Source organism: Alligator mississippiensis, chromosome 8 (assembly GCF_030867095.1).
Source record: "Alligator mississippiensis isolate rAllMis1 chromosome 8, rAllMis1, whole genome shotgun sequence".
Lineage (NCBI taxonomy): Eukaryota > Metazoa > Chordata > Crocodylia > Alligatoridae > Alligator > Alligator mississippiensis.
The window spans coordinates 72,927,827-72,942,694 of NC_081831.1; the positions used below are offsets into that span (position 1 = coordinate 72,927,827).

The 14,868-nt window shown below is 43.3% G+C and overlaps 1 protein-coding gene across 1 annotated transcript; it reads left to right on the plus strand.

The window, feature by feature from the left end:
* The first annotated feature begins 124 nt into the window (after positions 1-124).
* Positions 125-13,252, plus strand: FAM199X (family with sequence similarity 199, X-linked). Its single transcript, XM_019487935.2, has 6 exons — positions 125-285; positions 4,346-4,565; positions 7,965-8,114; positions 8,415-8,576; positions 11,309-11,569; positions 13,082-13,252. Exons 1-6 carry the CDS (start codon positions 125-127, stop codon positions 13,250-13,252), a joined length of 1,125 nt encoding a protein of 374 aa, XP_019343480.2.
* Positions 13,253-14,868: the final 1,616 nt, after the last annotated feature.

Sequence of the window (14,868 nt, forward strand, 5' to 3'; positions counted from 1 at the left end):
CGCCGCCGCGGCAGGGGGCGCCCCTCCTCCCCCCCGAGCCGGAAGCGGCGGAGGCAGCTTGGCACCGGCACCCTCGCCCCCGCCTCCGCCGTGGCCCGCGGGCGGGCGGGATAGCGCCGCCGCCATGACCGAGGAGCTGTACGAGAAGTTCCTGGCGCCGGACGAGCCCTGCCCGCGCGGCGGTCTCAGCCTGAGCGAGGAGGGCTGCCTGGACGGCAGCGACTTCGGCTGCCAGCTCTCGTCCTGCCACCGCACCGACCCGCTGCGCCGCTTCCACTCGTGCAGGTACCGCCCGCCCGCCCCGCGTGGATGGGCCCGGCCGGGCTGAACCATCGCTGCGGGGAGGAGCGGGGTGCACTCGATTGGACAGAACCATTGCAGCATGTGGGGGGCGACGGTGGTCACTGCATGGCCGGGTTGAACCATTGCAGCGCCGGGGGGTTGGTGCATGGTCGCGTCTGCATTGAACCATGGCAGTGTCTGGGGGGCCGGGCCCGGGTTTTACCATTGCAGTGTCGGGGGGCCGGGTTGGACCATTGCAGTGTAGGGGGTGAAGAAGGGGCAATGGAGGCCACCCTGCAGGGGCGTAGGGAGGCAGTTGCTTGAGCTGCTCTTGCTCTTTGCACAGGTGTGAGCCTTCAAGGGGGCACTGACTGGGGGGGGTGTCGCTGGTGGAGCCCTTTGCACTAGTGTTGATGCGGCCCCGGGGGCAGGGAGACGTACTCTGGAGGGCAGACTGAGCTGGGGGGAGGCCAAGTGCCTCATGGTGGAGGAGATGGGCGAGGCGGGGGATCCCCCCTTACAGCCCTGTTCAGTACCATGCACAGGTAGAGCACAAGCCTTCCTGAACCCAGGTCCTGGCATGACAGCGTGGTCCAGGACCAGGGCGTGGGGGAACCCCAGTCCCGTGTACCGAGAGCCTCGTTGTGCACTTCTGCATGGACGTGGCGCTCCGCCTGCCACCTCCCGTCAGGACACCCGCAGGCCCCACGCGCGACTCCAAAATAGCTGTGATGGTTCTAACGTTAAAAGCTGCAAAAGAGTGTCCTGTCTCGTCCCGTCGTCCGTCCATTGTCCCGTCATGTGTGTGTCGCCCCCACCCTCCCCACCTGTGCAAGAAAGTATCTAATTCCCTGTGTTGACAAGGGTTTTTCCTGTAAAAGTGGCAAACGCTTTGTAAATGCCTTCAGGCTAAGGCAACATTTGGTTGGAATTACATTAAAATAAGTTAACTTAGTAGCTAATACTGGAAAGCTGACACGCTAGCAACATAAGTATTTGCAAGTGCGATGCGTTGCTCGGTGGGAATTCATTTACTTCTTTGCTGTTCCCGGGCTCTTTATTACTATAAAAAGAAATGTGATGCGAGCAGGAGTTTTGTGTATTTCTGATCAATGCATGCATGAATTTGGACAAACCAAAAACTTATTTTAAGCTCTTGATGGATCTCTCTCCTTCTGATGTACCTATCGCTTTCTGAGCTTTTTTAACTCAGCGTGTTTTTAGCTTTCCTCACCCAGTTAATTAGTCATTATTGAGTTAGAGCGTCACATCTTCAGGCTACTAGTGTGTAGCTTGTCTTGATTTAATGAAACCACTTTATGCTTAGCATTGTTCCCTGGGTGTGCTGCTCATTATCCCTGTTGTCTTCTAGGGCCGTGTATCTAAATTTCAAGTAATCATCACGTGACACCCTTTTTTTATGCTGCAGGTGCTCTGCTTTGGCAAGCAAACACCTTCTGAATTCCTTTCTTGTCTTCATCCAGTTTTTTGAGTACTGTATTTCATGGTGTGCAAGTCTGTGCTGTATATAAGTTGACCCCATTTTCCTGTTAAAAAGTTAGTTTTTTTGTAAATCTGGTGTATAAGTTGACCCCACCACTCTGCTGCCACTTGCTGGTCCTGCTCTGTGCCCTTTGGGGCTGCTGACAGCGGGCTGCTTGCTCATGCTGCTCTGCACCCTGGGACTGCTGGTAGCTGGTGGCCGTGTGGTGGCTCCTGCGCTGTCAGGCAGTGGCTCCACTCCTCTGGCCAAGTTCTACTTGTGGGGCAGCCACTGGGCCATCAGTAAGTGTCCCCAGGCTAGACTTGACAGGCACAGGGATTGGGCGCCCAGACTGGCTCCAGGGTGTTGGGCATGGGCGGAGGGGGAGGCAGCAGCTTGGCTTCAGTCAGTGCCAGGGAAGCCCCTAGATGCCAGTATGCCGCCTCCCCGTGGGTTGGGTGCAGCACAGCACCAGCGCAGGGTCCAGATTTGTGTTGAGATGGTGTATAAGTCGAGGTGGAAATTTAAGGGTAAATATTTTGGCATCGAACTTTGACTTGTACACCGTGAAATATGGTACATGGAGTGTGCACATGGGAAACAGTAGCAGTGCTTTCACAACGCAGCCCTTTCCTGTAAGAAATGGCACATTCAGCGTTGTTTAGGCAGCCTGTTTCCACACAACTTAACTCAGTAATGAGGACTGTCCCTGGAACTTGGATATCAACTCCAGTGCAGTGGCTACTGGTACTTTCAAACGTTATTCATCCCTCGCTTTGACCAGATGCAGCAACACACAGTACAGAGAAATAATGCATTTCAATAGTAATCTGGACCTTCCCATCCACAGAGACCTTCCAGATCTCCCAACTCGTCACATGATTTCAGGAAAACCTTTTTGGACATGAACCAAGCACCTCCTATTCCACAACACTGAAGAACCTTGAAGGAAAGCTTGGGCAGAAAACACTTTCCTAAATAAACACCTTATTTCTGACCCAACAATGCAACCACTGGGCTTCAGCCTTCCACGGAGCATGTGGACAACCCTTAATAGGATACACACTGGACATAGCTGGCGTGGCTACCTGATGTGCAAGTGGCACTTAAAAACCTCACCTGGCTATGGCTGTGGAAACCCTGACCAAACCATGGCGCACATAACATCCTGCCCCAGATACAAGTGTGAGGGTGACATCCATGAGTCACATTTGCTTTCCAGCAAGGCATTAGTCTGGCTGGAGAATTTGGAGTTAAAACTGTGACAACAGCTCTTTCTCCTAAAGCCATATGAAAGAAAGAAAGAAAGATTTCCACACCTAACGATGCGAGACAGACTTGGGGCTGGACCCGAAGTAGTGGTGCGGAGGGGGCATGGAGCGGGGCTGGACCCGGAGTAGTGGTGTGGAGGGGGGCATGGAGCGGGGCTGGACCCGGAGTAGTGGCCGGGAGGGGGCGTGGAGTGGCTGCGGCCGGGAGAGGGGTGGAGCGGGACCCCCCCCTCCCCTCCCCCTCCCGGTCATTCTTGATGGACAATTTGCTAGTATTAAATAAATGTTTCTCAGATGTTTCTTCCTCACCTATCCATTGAAAGTCTTGGTTTTACATGGCCTCCAAACATGAGAATTACTTGCTGATAGGGCTGTGCGAAATTTCGGCAGCCGTTTTGTTTTGGAGGTGTTTTGGGCTGTTTTGGTGCCCAAAACACCGAATCCGAAGTGAATCGGAAGGCTCTGAAACGTTTCGGGAATGTTTCGGAGAATTTTGGAGTTTTAGAGCTGGGCTTGCAGGGAAACAAAAACTAAGGAGGAGGGGGGAAGGACTGCTCTGATATTGACATCTAGCTCCCAGTTCGATTCCCCAGCTCTCTGATCGTTTCCCCAGCTCTTCCCCGGGGGGCGTGGGCCCCTGATCTGCATGCAGGGTTTCAGCAGGCTGGGGCCAGCAGCAGCTGCGTGGCACAACCTGCACCGGGAAGACTGCGTTGCCGCTGCTGGCCTCAGCATGCAGCAGCAGCAGCCTGCTGAAACCCAGCACACAGATCCGGGGGCCTGTGCCTCCCGGGAAGAGCTAGGGGAATGATTGGAGAGCTGGGGAATCCCTGCCACGCAGGGAGCAGAGATCTGCGCTGGAGTCTCCTGCCTGCCCTGCACAGCCCCATGTTGCCGTGCTTTTAACTACTATATTAAGCAAATGTAACGTGAGACTTGCAAGCTAAACCTCATCTAGTATCTTAGTGTCCTTGTCTTTAATTCTGCTCATCAAACTCCTTATATATGTTTAAAAATACAAACAATAAATGGTAAAATTTTAAAAGTACATTTTGATTGGAAATCTGATTGAAACATCAGGACGCAAGTCTTCAGGACATGTACAAATTACATCTGGCTTTTTTGGCTGTGTGTTCATTCTTGACTCTTCCTTGATTGTGAATGCAGCTTGAACTAACTTCTTTTAGCAAAACCGGTGTGTAATGGTTACAGATATAGGTATTTAATGTGTATTTTTGAAGGACAAAGTGTTTTTTTTAGGGGAAAACTGTGTGAGAGCTGCCATTGATTTGTTTAGCATGTTTTGCAGGTGGAACTTGACTTCTTGTGGAACAAGTGTTGCCAGCTCTGAGTGCAGCGAAGAGCTCTTTTCATCCGTGTCAGCTGGTGACCAGGATGACTGCTACTCTCTACTGGATGATCAGGAGTTCACATCTTTTGATCTGTTCCCAGAAGGTAGTGTGTGCAGTGATGTCTCCTCTTCTATTAGCACATACTGGGATTGGTCAGACAGTGAATTTGAATGGCAGGTAAGCTACTTTTATGGCTGACAAAACAGTTCTGACTCAAGTGACTGTTGAGGTTCTTTGATAGATAATGAATGCCAAGGACACGTTTTTGAGAATCTCATTGTAAAAGAAATGTTTCAGTTGGACTATTTGATTGCAGAGTTCTTGCTTAGACTCTTTGGCTAAAATGCCTAGTCAGCTTTCTGTACAGAGCTGTTAGATATTATAGTGATATTTGGTTTTAGCCATCTTTAGGTGTGTTGCAGTCCAGAAGGTAGAATATCTGTTGCTGTATTTGACGCACTGATGGAACCTGGTGATAAATGTTGGACCTGTCAGGATCAGTGCGATGAATGTTGGCTCTTCCACTGGAATTGAGCTAGCATTTGGTTGAATGTCCCTGGGTTTTCTATTTGCCTTCTGTTGTTTTAGGTTCTTGGGACTCAGACCATCTCTGTTTTCTATAATCCCAAACTAGGAAGAATGTGAAAGCAGGATTTGTGCTACTTTTATACCATCCCCCCCGTCTATTATATGCAATCTGATGGGACCTTTACAGTGTGTGGTTTGCTTTGCATGTTGCGTGTCATCTTAGGTACATATGTATTAACATTCATTCCATTATAAAGTTATTTAAAATTGAAATTTATAGAGCATACTGTTCTTCTGTAGGTGTATTCATCAATTTAAAACGTTATATTCCTCCTTCAGCTGCCACAAGGAGTGGTTGTGTCATACTCTGCAGTACCATAAAAATATACAGTCTGTTCCAAATGTGATAAAAATGTAAACACTCTAAATTAGGAATATGGTAGATATTGTGCTGCATTGAAACTGCAGGCGACCATATGTATTTACAGTAGCATTGGCTAAAATTAGCTCCATCTTTTTTCCCCATTGCTTTAGAATTCAGATATCTGATTACAACCCCTCTACAAAGTAAGTTTTCTAGTGCAGTTTATAGAAATACCCCAAATTATTCTGATGACTCAGTTCTTCACTGAGTTGTGAAATGTTAATTGCATGGAAAACAGTGGGATTATAATTTTAGAAAGAAGCAGTTTCCTAGTCATTTGATTAGCTAACAGGGTTTCTTTTGATTAATGGCTAGAAACATTTTATAAGCATTTGTTAGTAGAGACATACTTGACTGGACTTGTAGAGCTTTGGAGAAGATTTTTTCATTATTGTTACAGCCTTATACAGCAAATTCTGAGAGTGAGTAATTCAGCCATCACATTTTAAGTAGAGGTGCAATTGGAAATTACATGTCAGTGGTTGTATAAATGAAGCTAGTTAAAATTCTGCTGTTGCTCACAGGAAAAAAATTATAGCAGTGTAATTCAGTTGTCTTGTATAGTTACTGAGTAGGGTACAATTAAATGAGAAACCTATCTAGAAATGAACTTTCTCAAAATATGCTTGCATTCAGAAGAGAAAACTTAGATTTTATTTAGTAGTGGAAAATATTCACCAGAAAGTAATTATCTGTATGCTTCACATGCTGACATGTTGTTAACACATGAACCTGTGAAGCCAAAATCTAATCCATAAACTCATTAATAATTTCAACCAATGGCAGAAACGTTTCTAAAATGATTTTACAAGTGTGTGTTGCTTCCCTTTAGGGATGTATGTGGTAGCCAGGTTGGTCTGAGACAAAAAGAAATGCAAAACTCTAAAACTCTTGGTTCAGAGATGATATCTTTTATTAGACCGACTAAGAAATCACAAAAAACAATATATAAGAAAGAACTTGCAAAAAATTACCTTAGTTGGTCTAATAAAAGGTATCATCTCTGAACCAAGAGTTTTAGAGTTTTGCATTGCTGCCCTTTAGGCATTCAAGTACCTTATTTTATGAAGCAGTGGGGTTGTAGTTTTCTTATAATAGTGACTGGACTGTTTCCCCTACTTCTTAATATTGTGTGTGGTTTTTGTTTTTTAATTTTGTTTAAGTATTGCACTGCCTGGTAGCATATTTAAACTCTGACTGTAGTGGAATTGTGGAAGGAGTAAGTTTTAGAGGCTTTGGGACTCCCCTATGATGGAAAGTTGAGCTAAATTGGCTGGCATTGAGCATTAAATCACATGATGGCAGAGAACAGTTAAGTTTCGGGTGATTAATGCTACCCTGAATGGCATTTAGAAGCGAGTAGCAGAGGCCATGATTCATGCTGTTTCTTATGCTTACCGATGGCTGTAGTTTAGGGGTGGGCAAAATGCGGGTCGTGGGCTGGATGGAGCCCAGCAGGCCATTCTATCCGGCCTGTGGGGCCCCTAAAAAATTTAGAAAATTAGTATTTATCTGCTCCTGGCTGCCTGGCATGCGGCCCTCAATGACTTGCCAAAACTTGGTGAGCGGCCTTCCACCCAAAATAATTGCCTGCCCCTGCTCCTAGTTGCTTTTCAAGGGTAGTCCCAATTATTGCATGGTGCACTGATCTAGTCTGGGGGTTGCAAGAGGTGGGCAGCCATAAATGGGGGAAAAAAATGGAAGGCTGGCCATTTATATTAGGAATCTCTACAAAAAAAATAAGCTCCATGAAGAAAATCCTGTTGTGTCCTGAAAGGCTTGAGATGAGGCATGCCCACCTGAAAGCTGTCATTAGTGGAGGGCATCCTTAGGATTAGGATGAGTCCTGCAGGGTTTCCCTGTGAAAACAGAGGCACAGAGGTTGGCCAGTAATTATTGGCAGCGGCTTGATCAGATGCTGCTGGAGTACAGCTGGCACTGTGGCTTCGCGAAGAGGAGCTTTAATAATAGCCTTCATCAGTAAAGGGCCAAAGCTCTTATTAGAGCCTATAAGAATTCATTAGCTTTGTGACAATAATCCAGCGTTTTGCAGTTGGCTGTTCCCCCCCTGTAAAACCTCACGGGGTGAAATTGGATGGGTTTCCATCAGGGATGGGAATTTGTGTTTGGAACCAGCTGTTCTGGTACTGCTCCAGAGTGCTGGCTGAACCAGCTTGTAGCTCATTTTGTTGAGCTATATAAATAGCCAGTTCTCTCACATTTGAAGAAGTTTTCCAATACAAGTAAGGCATATTCACTTTGTGGTTCCTAACGCTGGCTGTTCTTATTGGATGAGGCTCTAATAGAAAACATGTCGGTCTGCGTAAATGGGTAGGAAGTAGTGACGTGGTATAATTCTGCCATTTCCCTGAATGCAAATGAAAAAATAAAAAACATCAATTAGGGTAGCAACACAAGTTGAGTTTGCTGGACTTGGGTGCTGCACATGGTTCATGGGATGAAATTATGTACTTTGGGATTGTAAATAATTATAAAGCAGTTAGTTTGCATCTATTGAGAGATTAAACTCTGCCTATTCAACATCATGTTCTGCACTGATTTTACTACTCCTACCTAGCATTGTTTGAAGTTTTGTTCTCTTTCTTTGTTTGCATACCTACAAGTTGCCTGGCAGCGACATTACAAGTGGGAGTGATGTACTTTCCGATGTAATACCTAGTATTCCCAGCTCTCCCTGTCTGCTTCCAAAAAAGAAAAACAAGCACAGGAACCTTGATGAACTCCCATGGAGTGCAATGACAAATGATGAACAGGTAAGACTTACTTTGCTGTGTTTCTGAGACCCACAGCGACCATACAGAAGACTTGAGGCTTAACAAAATTGCTAGTTAAGAAAAGCTTTGTGTGTTACAGCTAATTTAAAATTCTGTGGGGTAGTGACTACCGAGAGGTGAAGGCCTCATTTATTACATCTGGAGAAGGCTAATTTTCATTTTGAATTTTTTTCTGTGATTTATATTTGGCTACATTGAGTAAAGAATCCAAGTGTGCAACATTTGAGAGTATTTCTTTGGTCTCAGAAGATACTGGTTTTGTTTTTGTTTGTTTTTTAGGTTGAATATATTGAATACCTGAGTCGGAAAGTCAGTACTGAAATGGGTCTACGAGAGCAACTTGATATCATTAAAATCATTGATCCCACTGCTCAGATTTCACCAACAGATAGTGAGTTTATTATTGAACTTAACTGTCTTACAGATGAAAAACTGAAACAGGTAGGTTAACATTTTTATTTTTATTTTTTGTTCTTCGTTGTTTTCTTCTTGATTCTGAGTTACCCCTTGCCTCGTGGTATGCGGGGCATGTTGCTTCATATCTTGGAAAACAATGTATGGGGTTGCGACCAATATTTTCCTATCAGCTTTGGCTATTTTCTTTGTAAGTTTAATGCTTAAGGCTTATATGGAAGGCATTGAAAACACATGAATGAGAGAGCAGGGGTATGATAGTATTGGCATATAATACTAAACATTTTTAAACAAAATATCCGCTGAGTAATTTTCGAGGCTTCAGCCTTATTCCTGCAAATGCTTACTCATGAGCATAACTTCATTTGCACGAGTAATTCTAAGCACTGTAATTATTCCTGTGATTAAACTCATCATCTGCATGTATCTTCATAGTGTAGCCTTAATTTACATGCAAAAACTAAATTAAGCTATACTAAAAAAACTCAAAGAAAATATTGAGTAATATTTGATTATGGGAGAGAGTAATTCACCCTTTTACTTATCTGTTATTTGGACTTGTTCATATGAAATCCAAATAGATTTCTTGTAAGAGGTGATGTAATTCCTCTAATCTGATGGATTTCTAACTAAACCTATTTTAGGGAAAAATTTTGCAGGGATTTTATTAGAAGTTTTTGAATTCAGTAATGTGAAGGGGGAAATACAATAGTGTAATGAAAAATGATGCACTATTACAATTAAATTGGGAAGCAAACCATAAATTGTGAAATGAGTGTATAACATAAGTGGTCATTTTTCCTGATTTTTTTTTTTTTGTTTTGTTTTTTTTGTCTATATAAATTCCAAGTGTTACTTTGATTGCATATAGCAGTGGTTCCCAATCTGTAGTACAGGTACCCCCAGTGGGATGCAGACAACCTGTCAGTGGTACACGTTAACAGATTTATTATAATTACTTTACATGACAAAAATTTGTTGGTGGGACATAAGGTTGAAGTGAAAAATTTGATGGTGGTACTTAAGGTTATATCATTTTAAATTGGTGGTGCGCAGTCTGTCAGAGTTTGGGAACTGCTGGCATATAGAAAGATGCAATGCAGAGGCCAACAGGGTAGTATGCTTTGGATTTCTTCCCTTTCCTTATTAACTTTTACAGCTGCTTAGAGGAGGGGGTGCTAAGGCAGTCAAGAATAATCATGACGTTCAGATTGCCTCAAAGGTTTTCAGGATGCAACAAGGAGGAAACAAGCCAGCCGTCTCATGGCGGCTGGCCTTCCTGACTGTATAACTGTGTTCAGTCTGAAGTAATGGCTGCTTCAAGGCTTAGAAGAAATACTGAACATGTAACCATTCAAAGTATATGACAGATTATTTTAGTTTGGTCAAACTAGAGCCGAGGCGGACAGTTACTTTGGGCGAAGGGCTGCTTACCGAGTTTTGGCAAACTGTTGAGGGTTGCAGTTCCCTTTCTGGTGCAGAAAAGCAGGAACAGCCCCATGGTCCCAGGCCAGAAGCCTCTGTTAGGCAGGGGTTTCTGGTTGGGGGGCCAGGGCTGGGCAGACCTTGCTGCTGGATCCTGCCACTAGCTTTCTCTGGGTCCTACTGCCCCTGGCTCCTGTCATCTTTGACAGGCAGCTAGAAGCAAATAAATATTAATTTTCTAATTAATAATTCTAACTTTGGTTAAAAAGCAGTTGGGTTGAAGTCTTTGTATTATTGGCAGCCCTTCCTTTTTTGGTGTTAACTTTTTTTGATTTTTAAGAGCTTTCTACTACATCATACTTAAATGCTTTCCCCTTTCTAGTTAATGTTCATATAAAAATTTTCCGTTTAATTAGGGAGGGGATTGCTTTTCTTAAGAAAACTAAAATTAAGTGTTAGCAGTATGAACCGGTTGTGCATTTAACCATCCTTAGTTTAGCTTTTCTTCTGGGATCTTAGTAATTAATAGCAGATGAAATGTATAACATCATTCATTGAGAAGGCAGGGCAGAGTGGCACCTCATAGACTGACTAATTCAGAGGCAGAAGCTTACTTTGTCGGATGCTGTGAATATGTACCTACTTCTCGGTTTTGTGGATTTTGAAAAAACCATGAAATTGGGCATTGCTTGTGAAATCTGGGGGTGGGGGGGGGACTAAAAAATAAACCGCTGGCTCTGCAGTTGGCGCCAATGGTGCTTGTGGCAGCTACAGCCCAGTCTCGCAGCCTGTGGAGGGAGCGGCTATTGCAGTGGGGGTGGGCACCGCTGATTGGCTGAGAGGACTGTCCATTGTGCAGCCCTGCCCCTTGGTCAGTCATTGGCAAGGGGTGGGGCCCCATGACAGTCTTCTCTGCCAATCAGTGGAGAGGGTGAGGTTGCACAACAGCCTTCTCAGCGAATTGGTGGCAAGGGGTGGGGCTGCATGCCAGACAGCCCTCTCTGCCAATCAGCAGTGAGGGGTGGGCTAATCACGAAAAGGCCGCGAAATCAGCTCTGCAGAAATCCGTTTTGCTTGCTATGCCTTGGGTCGATCCTTAGCTCTGAATGAATTGTACAGCATTTATTCATAGCATCTGATTAAGCTGTTACCCCCGAAAGCTTGTGCCTCTCTGAATCAGTTAAGTCTCTATGGTGCCACTTTGCCCTGACTTCGGACTAACATGACCGCCTGCCTACCTCTCGATTTCTCGATTTTTTTTCCTTGAGTATGATTTCTCAAGGAAACGCGGTCCCAACATGCCTTCCTTACTTTGACTGCTTCTTTTTTTGAAGGTGAGAAACTATATCAAGGAACATGGTCCTCGCCAGCGGTCAGCAAGGGAAAGCTGGAAGAGAAGCAGCTACAGTTCTGCGAGTACCAGTGGGGTGAGTGGTGCAAGCGCCAGCAGCAGCAGTGCCAGCATGGTCAGCTCAGCAAGCAGCAGCAGTTCTAGCGCCGGCAACTCTGCTTCAAACTCCAGCGCCAACATGAGTCGGGCCCATAGTGACAGTAACTTATCCACGAGCGCGGCAGAAAGAATCCGGGATTCGAAAGTAAGTCTCAGATCTTGCGCACACGTGTTCTGGTCTTTTCTGTGAAGTGATTGTGGTATTTGTATGGAAAGAGGGTGTCAGGCATTGTGGCACCTGTGGAAAATACTTGGCTGAGTTGAAATGGGCAGTGCTCGTGACATGACAAGAAAGAGCAAAAGGTTGTGCTTATTTGTTTCATCGTCAGCTATTCTACAAGAGAGTATTTTAATGTGCGCCTGTGGCAGGTCTTATCTACTTCAGCCGCTTAAGGTTATTTGAATAAGGTAAGTATTCATAAGAGCGTGTATATGCGTACATGTATGGGCACACACACACGTATCTGGTTTTGTAAATCTCTACCATCTTCAAATACATACACATTTTATATATGTGTACATATATTTAGCTTGTTCAATAATATATATATATATATATATATATATATATATATATATATATATATATATATATAACTAAAATTGGCTTTATTTTTTAAGGGTAAAAACGTGCTTCTTTTTGGAAAGTCATCTTCCGGGGTGTGATCCTTGAATATCGAAGAATATCCCAATCTTTGTGACAAATAGAATTTCTATCTGAATTTTTTGCATTTTCTTTTAAATTGTTTTTCCAACACATTTCCTGTAGAGATATTGCTGCCTACTAAGCAGTCTCACTGTTGTTAGAAGCTGAGAAATGATTCTGTAAAAGCAGTATTGAGACCACTGCTTTCTCTCTAGTTTCAGTTTCAGATGTGATAGGTTCATAAGTGCAATTATGCGCGTGTGTGGGCAGGGGGGAGGGTTCATTTTTCCAGCTCAGCAAATCCAATTGGGTCTTTGAATCAAACTGGGATTTTTGCATTCTCATGACTTCCTTCCTGTAATAAAGGTCTTCAAGTCTGATTGTTTCAACTTGCAAGCTTGCTTTATAAGACTGAATGTATTTAACCGATACTTAGGAAGTAGTCCTGATAATGCATGGTGCTGAACTAGATACAATTCTGTTCCATTTTGATGGCATTGGCTCTGCATGGCTACAAAACCAGGAGACTTAGGGTAGTGTTGTCACTAAAGCTGGCAAGTAAAGTTTTGAATACATGTACAGAATGGAAGTGTGTGGGAGTCATTTTTGTAGTCACTTGTCAAAGTAGAATCTAATTTATAGGTAACGTACATTTACTAGAATCCTATACTAAAGTTGCTCACATTTGCTGTTTTAAAACTGTTTTTTTAATAAGCCACAGACTCAAACTGGCTATATTCACTTTTCATTGTAATGAAGCTGGAAGATATTGTTCCCCCTCTCTCAAAGTGAAGGCAGAGGAGGGAGATTCAGTTTAAAGGGAGAGTTGATTTTGATTCAGGCTACTCACCTCTACTTTTCTACGTGGTCTTTCGGTTTGACCAACCTGCTTATTTTATTTGCTCTTCCCATGTGATACTATATAAAAGAGATGCTACATAAAACTGTGCTTTTAATGAATTCCAGTAGCTGCGCAAGAACTCATTTTGTCATTTGTCTTTATTTTGACAGAAACGTTCTAAACAACGAAAGCTACAGCAAAAGGCTTTACGCAAGAGACAGCTGAAAGAGCAGAGACAGGCTCGTAAGGAAAGACTGAGTGGATTGTTCCTCAATGAGGAAGTGCTCTCTTTAAAAGTGACTGAGGAGGACCATGAGGGAGATGTGGATGTTTTAATGTGACGGGGGTGAATTTATCAGTGTTCTTTCTAAGCCTTAAGTGTATTATCAATATTGTTTACATCCATTTCCTGACCAAAATTTTGATTAGTGATGAGTTAATAATATACATAGAATGCCCTATCAGGTGCAATTCTGATAATTTGAACGCTTAAAACTTTGAGTGATTTGGCTTCTTCAGGCTAACTTTGCAATTGAGGTTTCAGTGACTTTAACAAGCTGCTAAAAATATATTGTTTTTTTAAAACAGCCACTGAATTAGACTCTTACATTACTTTGCTCTCAAGTAGGTTCCTCTGTTGATAGGGTTCACATTTATTTGAAGACACTGATACCTAAAGGCAAACTTCAAGGTGGACAAAACCTTCTTGTTCTGGCAATCTCCTGTTTTATCTTACTCTGTGTCTTCCCTTACTTTTTCAAGTAGGAAGGGTATTTTGCGTGGAAAGAGGATCTTTTTTTCTGAGAATACTTTGCTTTGGCTTCGCTCCATACAAAATTGGAATACTGTATGCAATGTACATTTATATATTTTTAGCAATGATGGTTGTGATTTAAAAACGATGACGTCATGGGGACAGTAAGCAGGAACACGCTTCTAACCAACAAGGACCTATCATGCAAATGTTGCCAATATCAACGTAGAAGCAGTCCGTTTCAGAAGTGGTGGCTCTTCAAGTATTCAAACTTACGCTATAAACAGTTACCTTGCAGCTTAACATTTTATTAGTTTTTTTTTTTTTAATTCCTTTGGTAGTCTGATGGCGCTACTAATGGTTACTCAGTGTATCCCAGTCTTATTCTTAAAAGGAAAAAAAGCCAAAAAATAAATGTCTTCATGTATTAGGTGTACTAATATTTTCCGTTCAGTTATGTAGGGCATCTTTTATAACCTTCAGAAATGTTACTTGTAGCAGAACTATGAACAAGTGATATGTAAACTTGTTGCTTTTTTCTTCAGCCAGAACTAGACTTAGAATATCTTTGGCTGCTGGCAAAAGAACCCAATTAATGCAGTTTTGCATTTTAACTAAATGTTGACAGTTTATTTTTTCTGTCTTGCAGGATAGTTTTAAGGTAATGGAACATCCTTAATGCCATTGCTGATTTCTCTTGGAGACTTGCTTGAGCAGAAGTAAAAACAATGTTACTGTCTTACTGTTTTGACAATCTATAAAATGAGTTCTGACTTCATTATGGGAATATTTGTTGTAGGACTGGTATTTTTGTTTTGTATTCAGTTGTTACTAGTTCATATGAATGCAGCTACGAGAGGTGAAAGGGGGCTAGAATTGCTGGTTCTGAATTTGGAAAGGTGACTTCTCTGAATATGTTGGTGCTTCATGAATTTTCTTTAGAGAACCTATCACTTTGATTTGACAACCAAATTCTTTACCTCTGATGTGGACCCAGAAAACAAGACTGAAGGAGAGGGCTCAGTGCCCCCTGTTACGAATGCACACGAGTAATGTTATATATGTGAGTAGCCCCATAAATTCAGGGGGACCATTCACGGGCATAAAGTGCATCGAGGACAGGGTCCTAAATTAGTTCTGACAGTAGGGACGCTATTGTTTGACTTAATTTTCCCATAAGGCTCAGTGGACTAGCAAAACTAA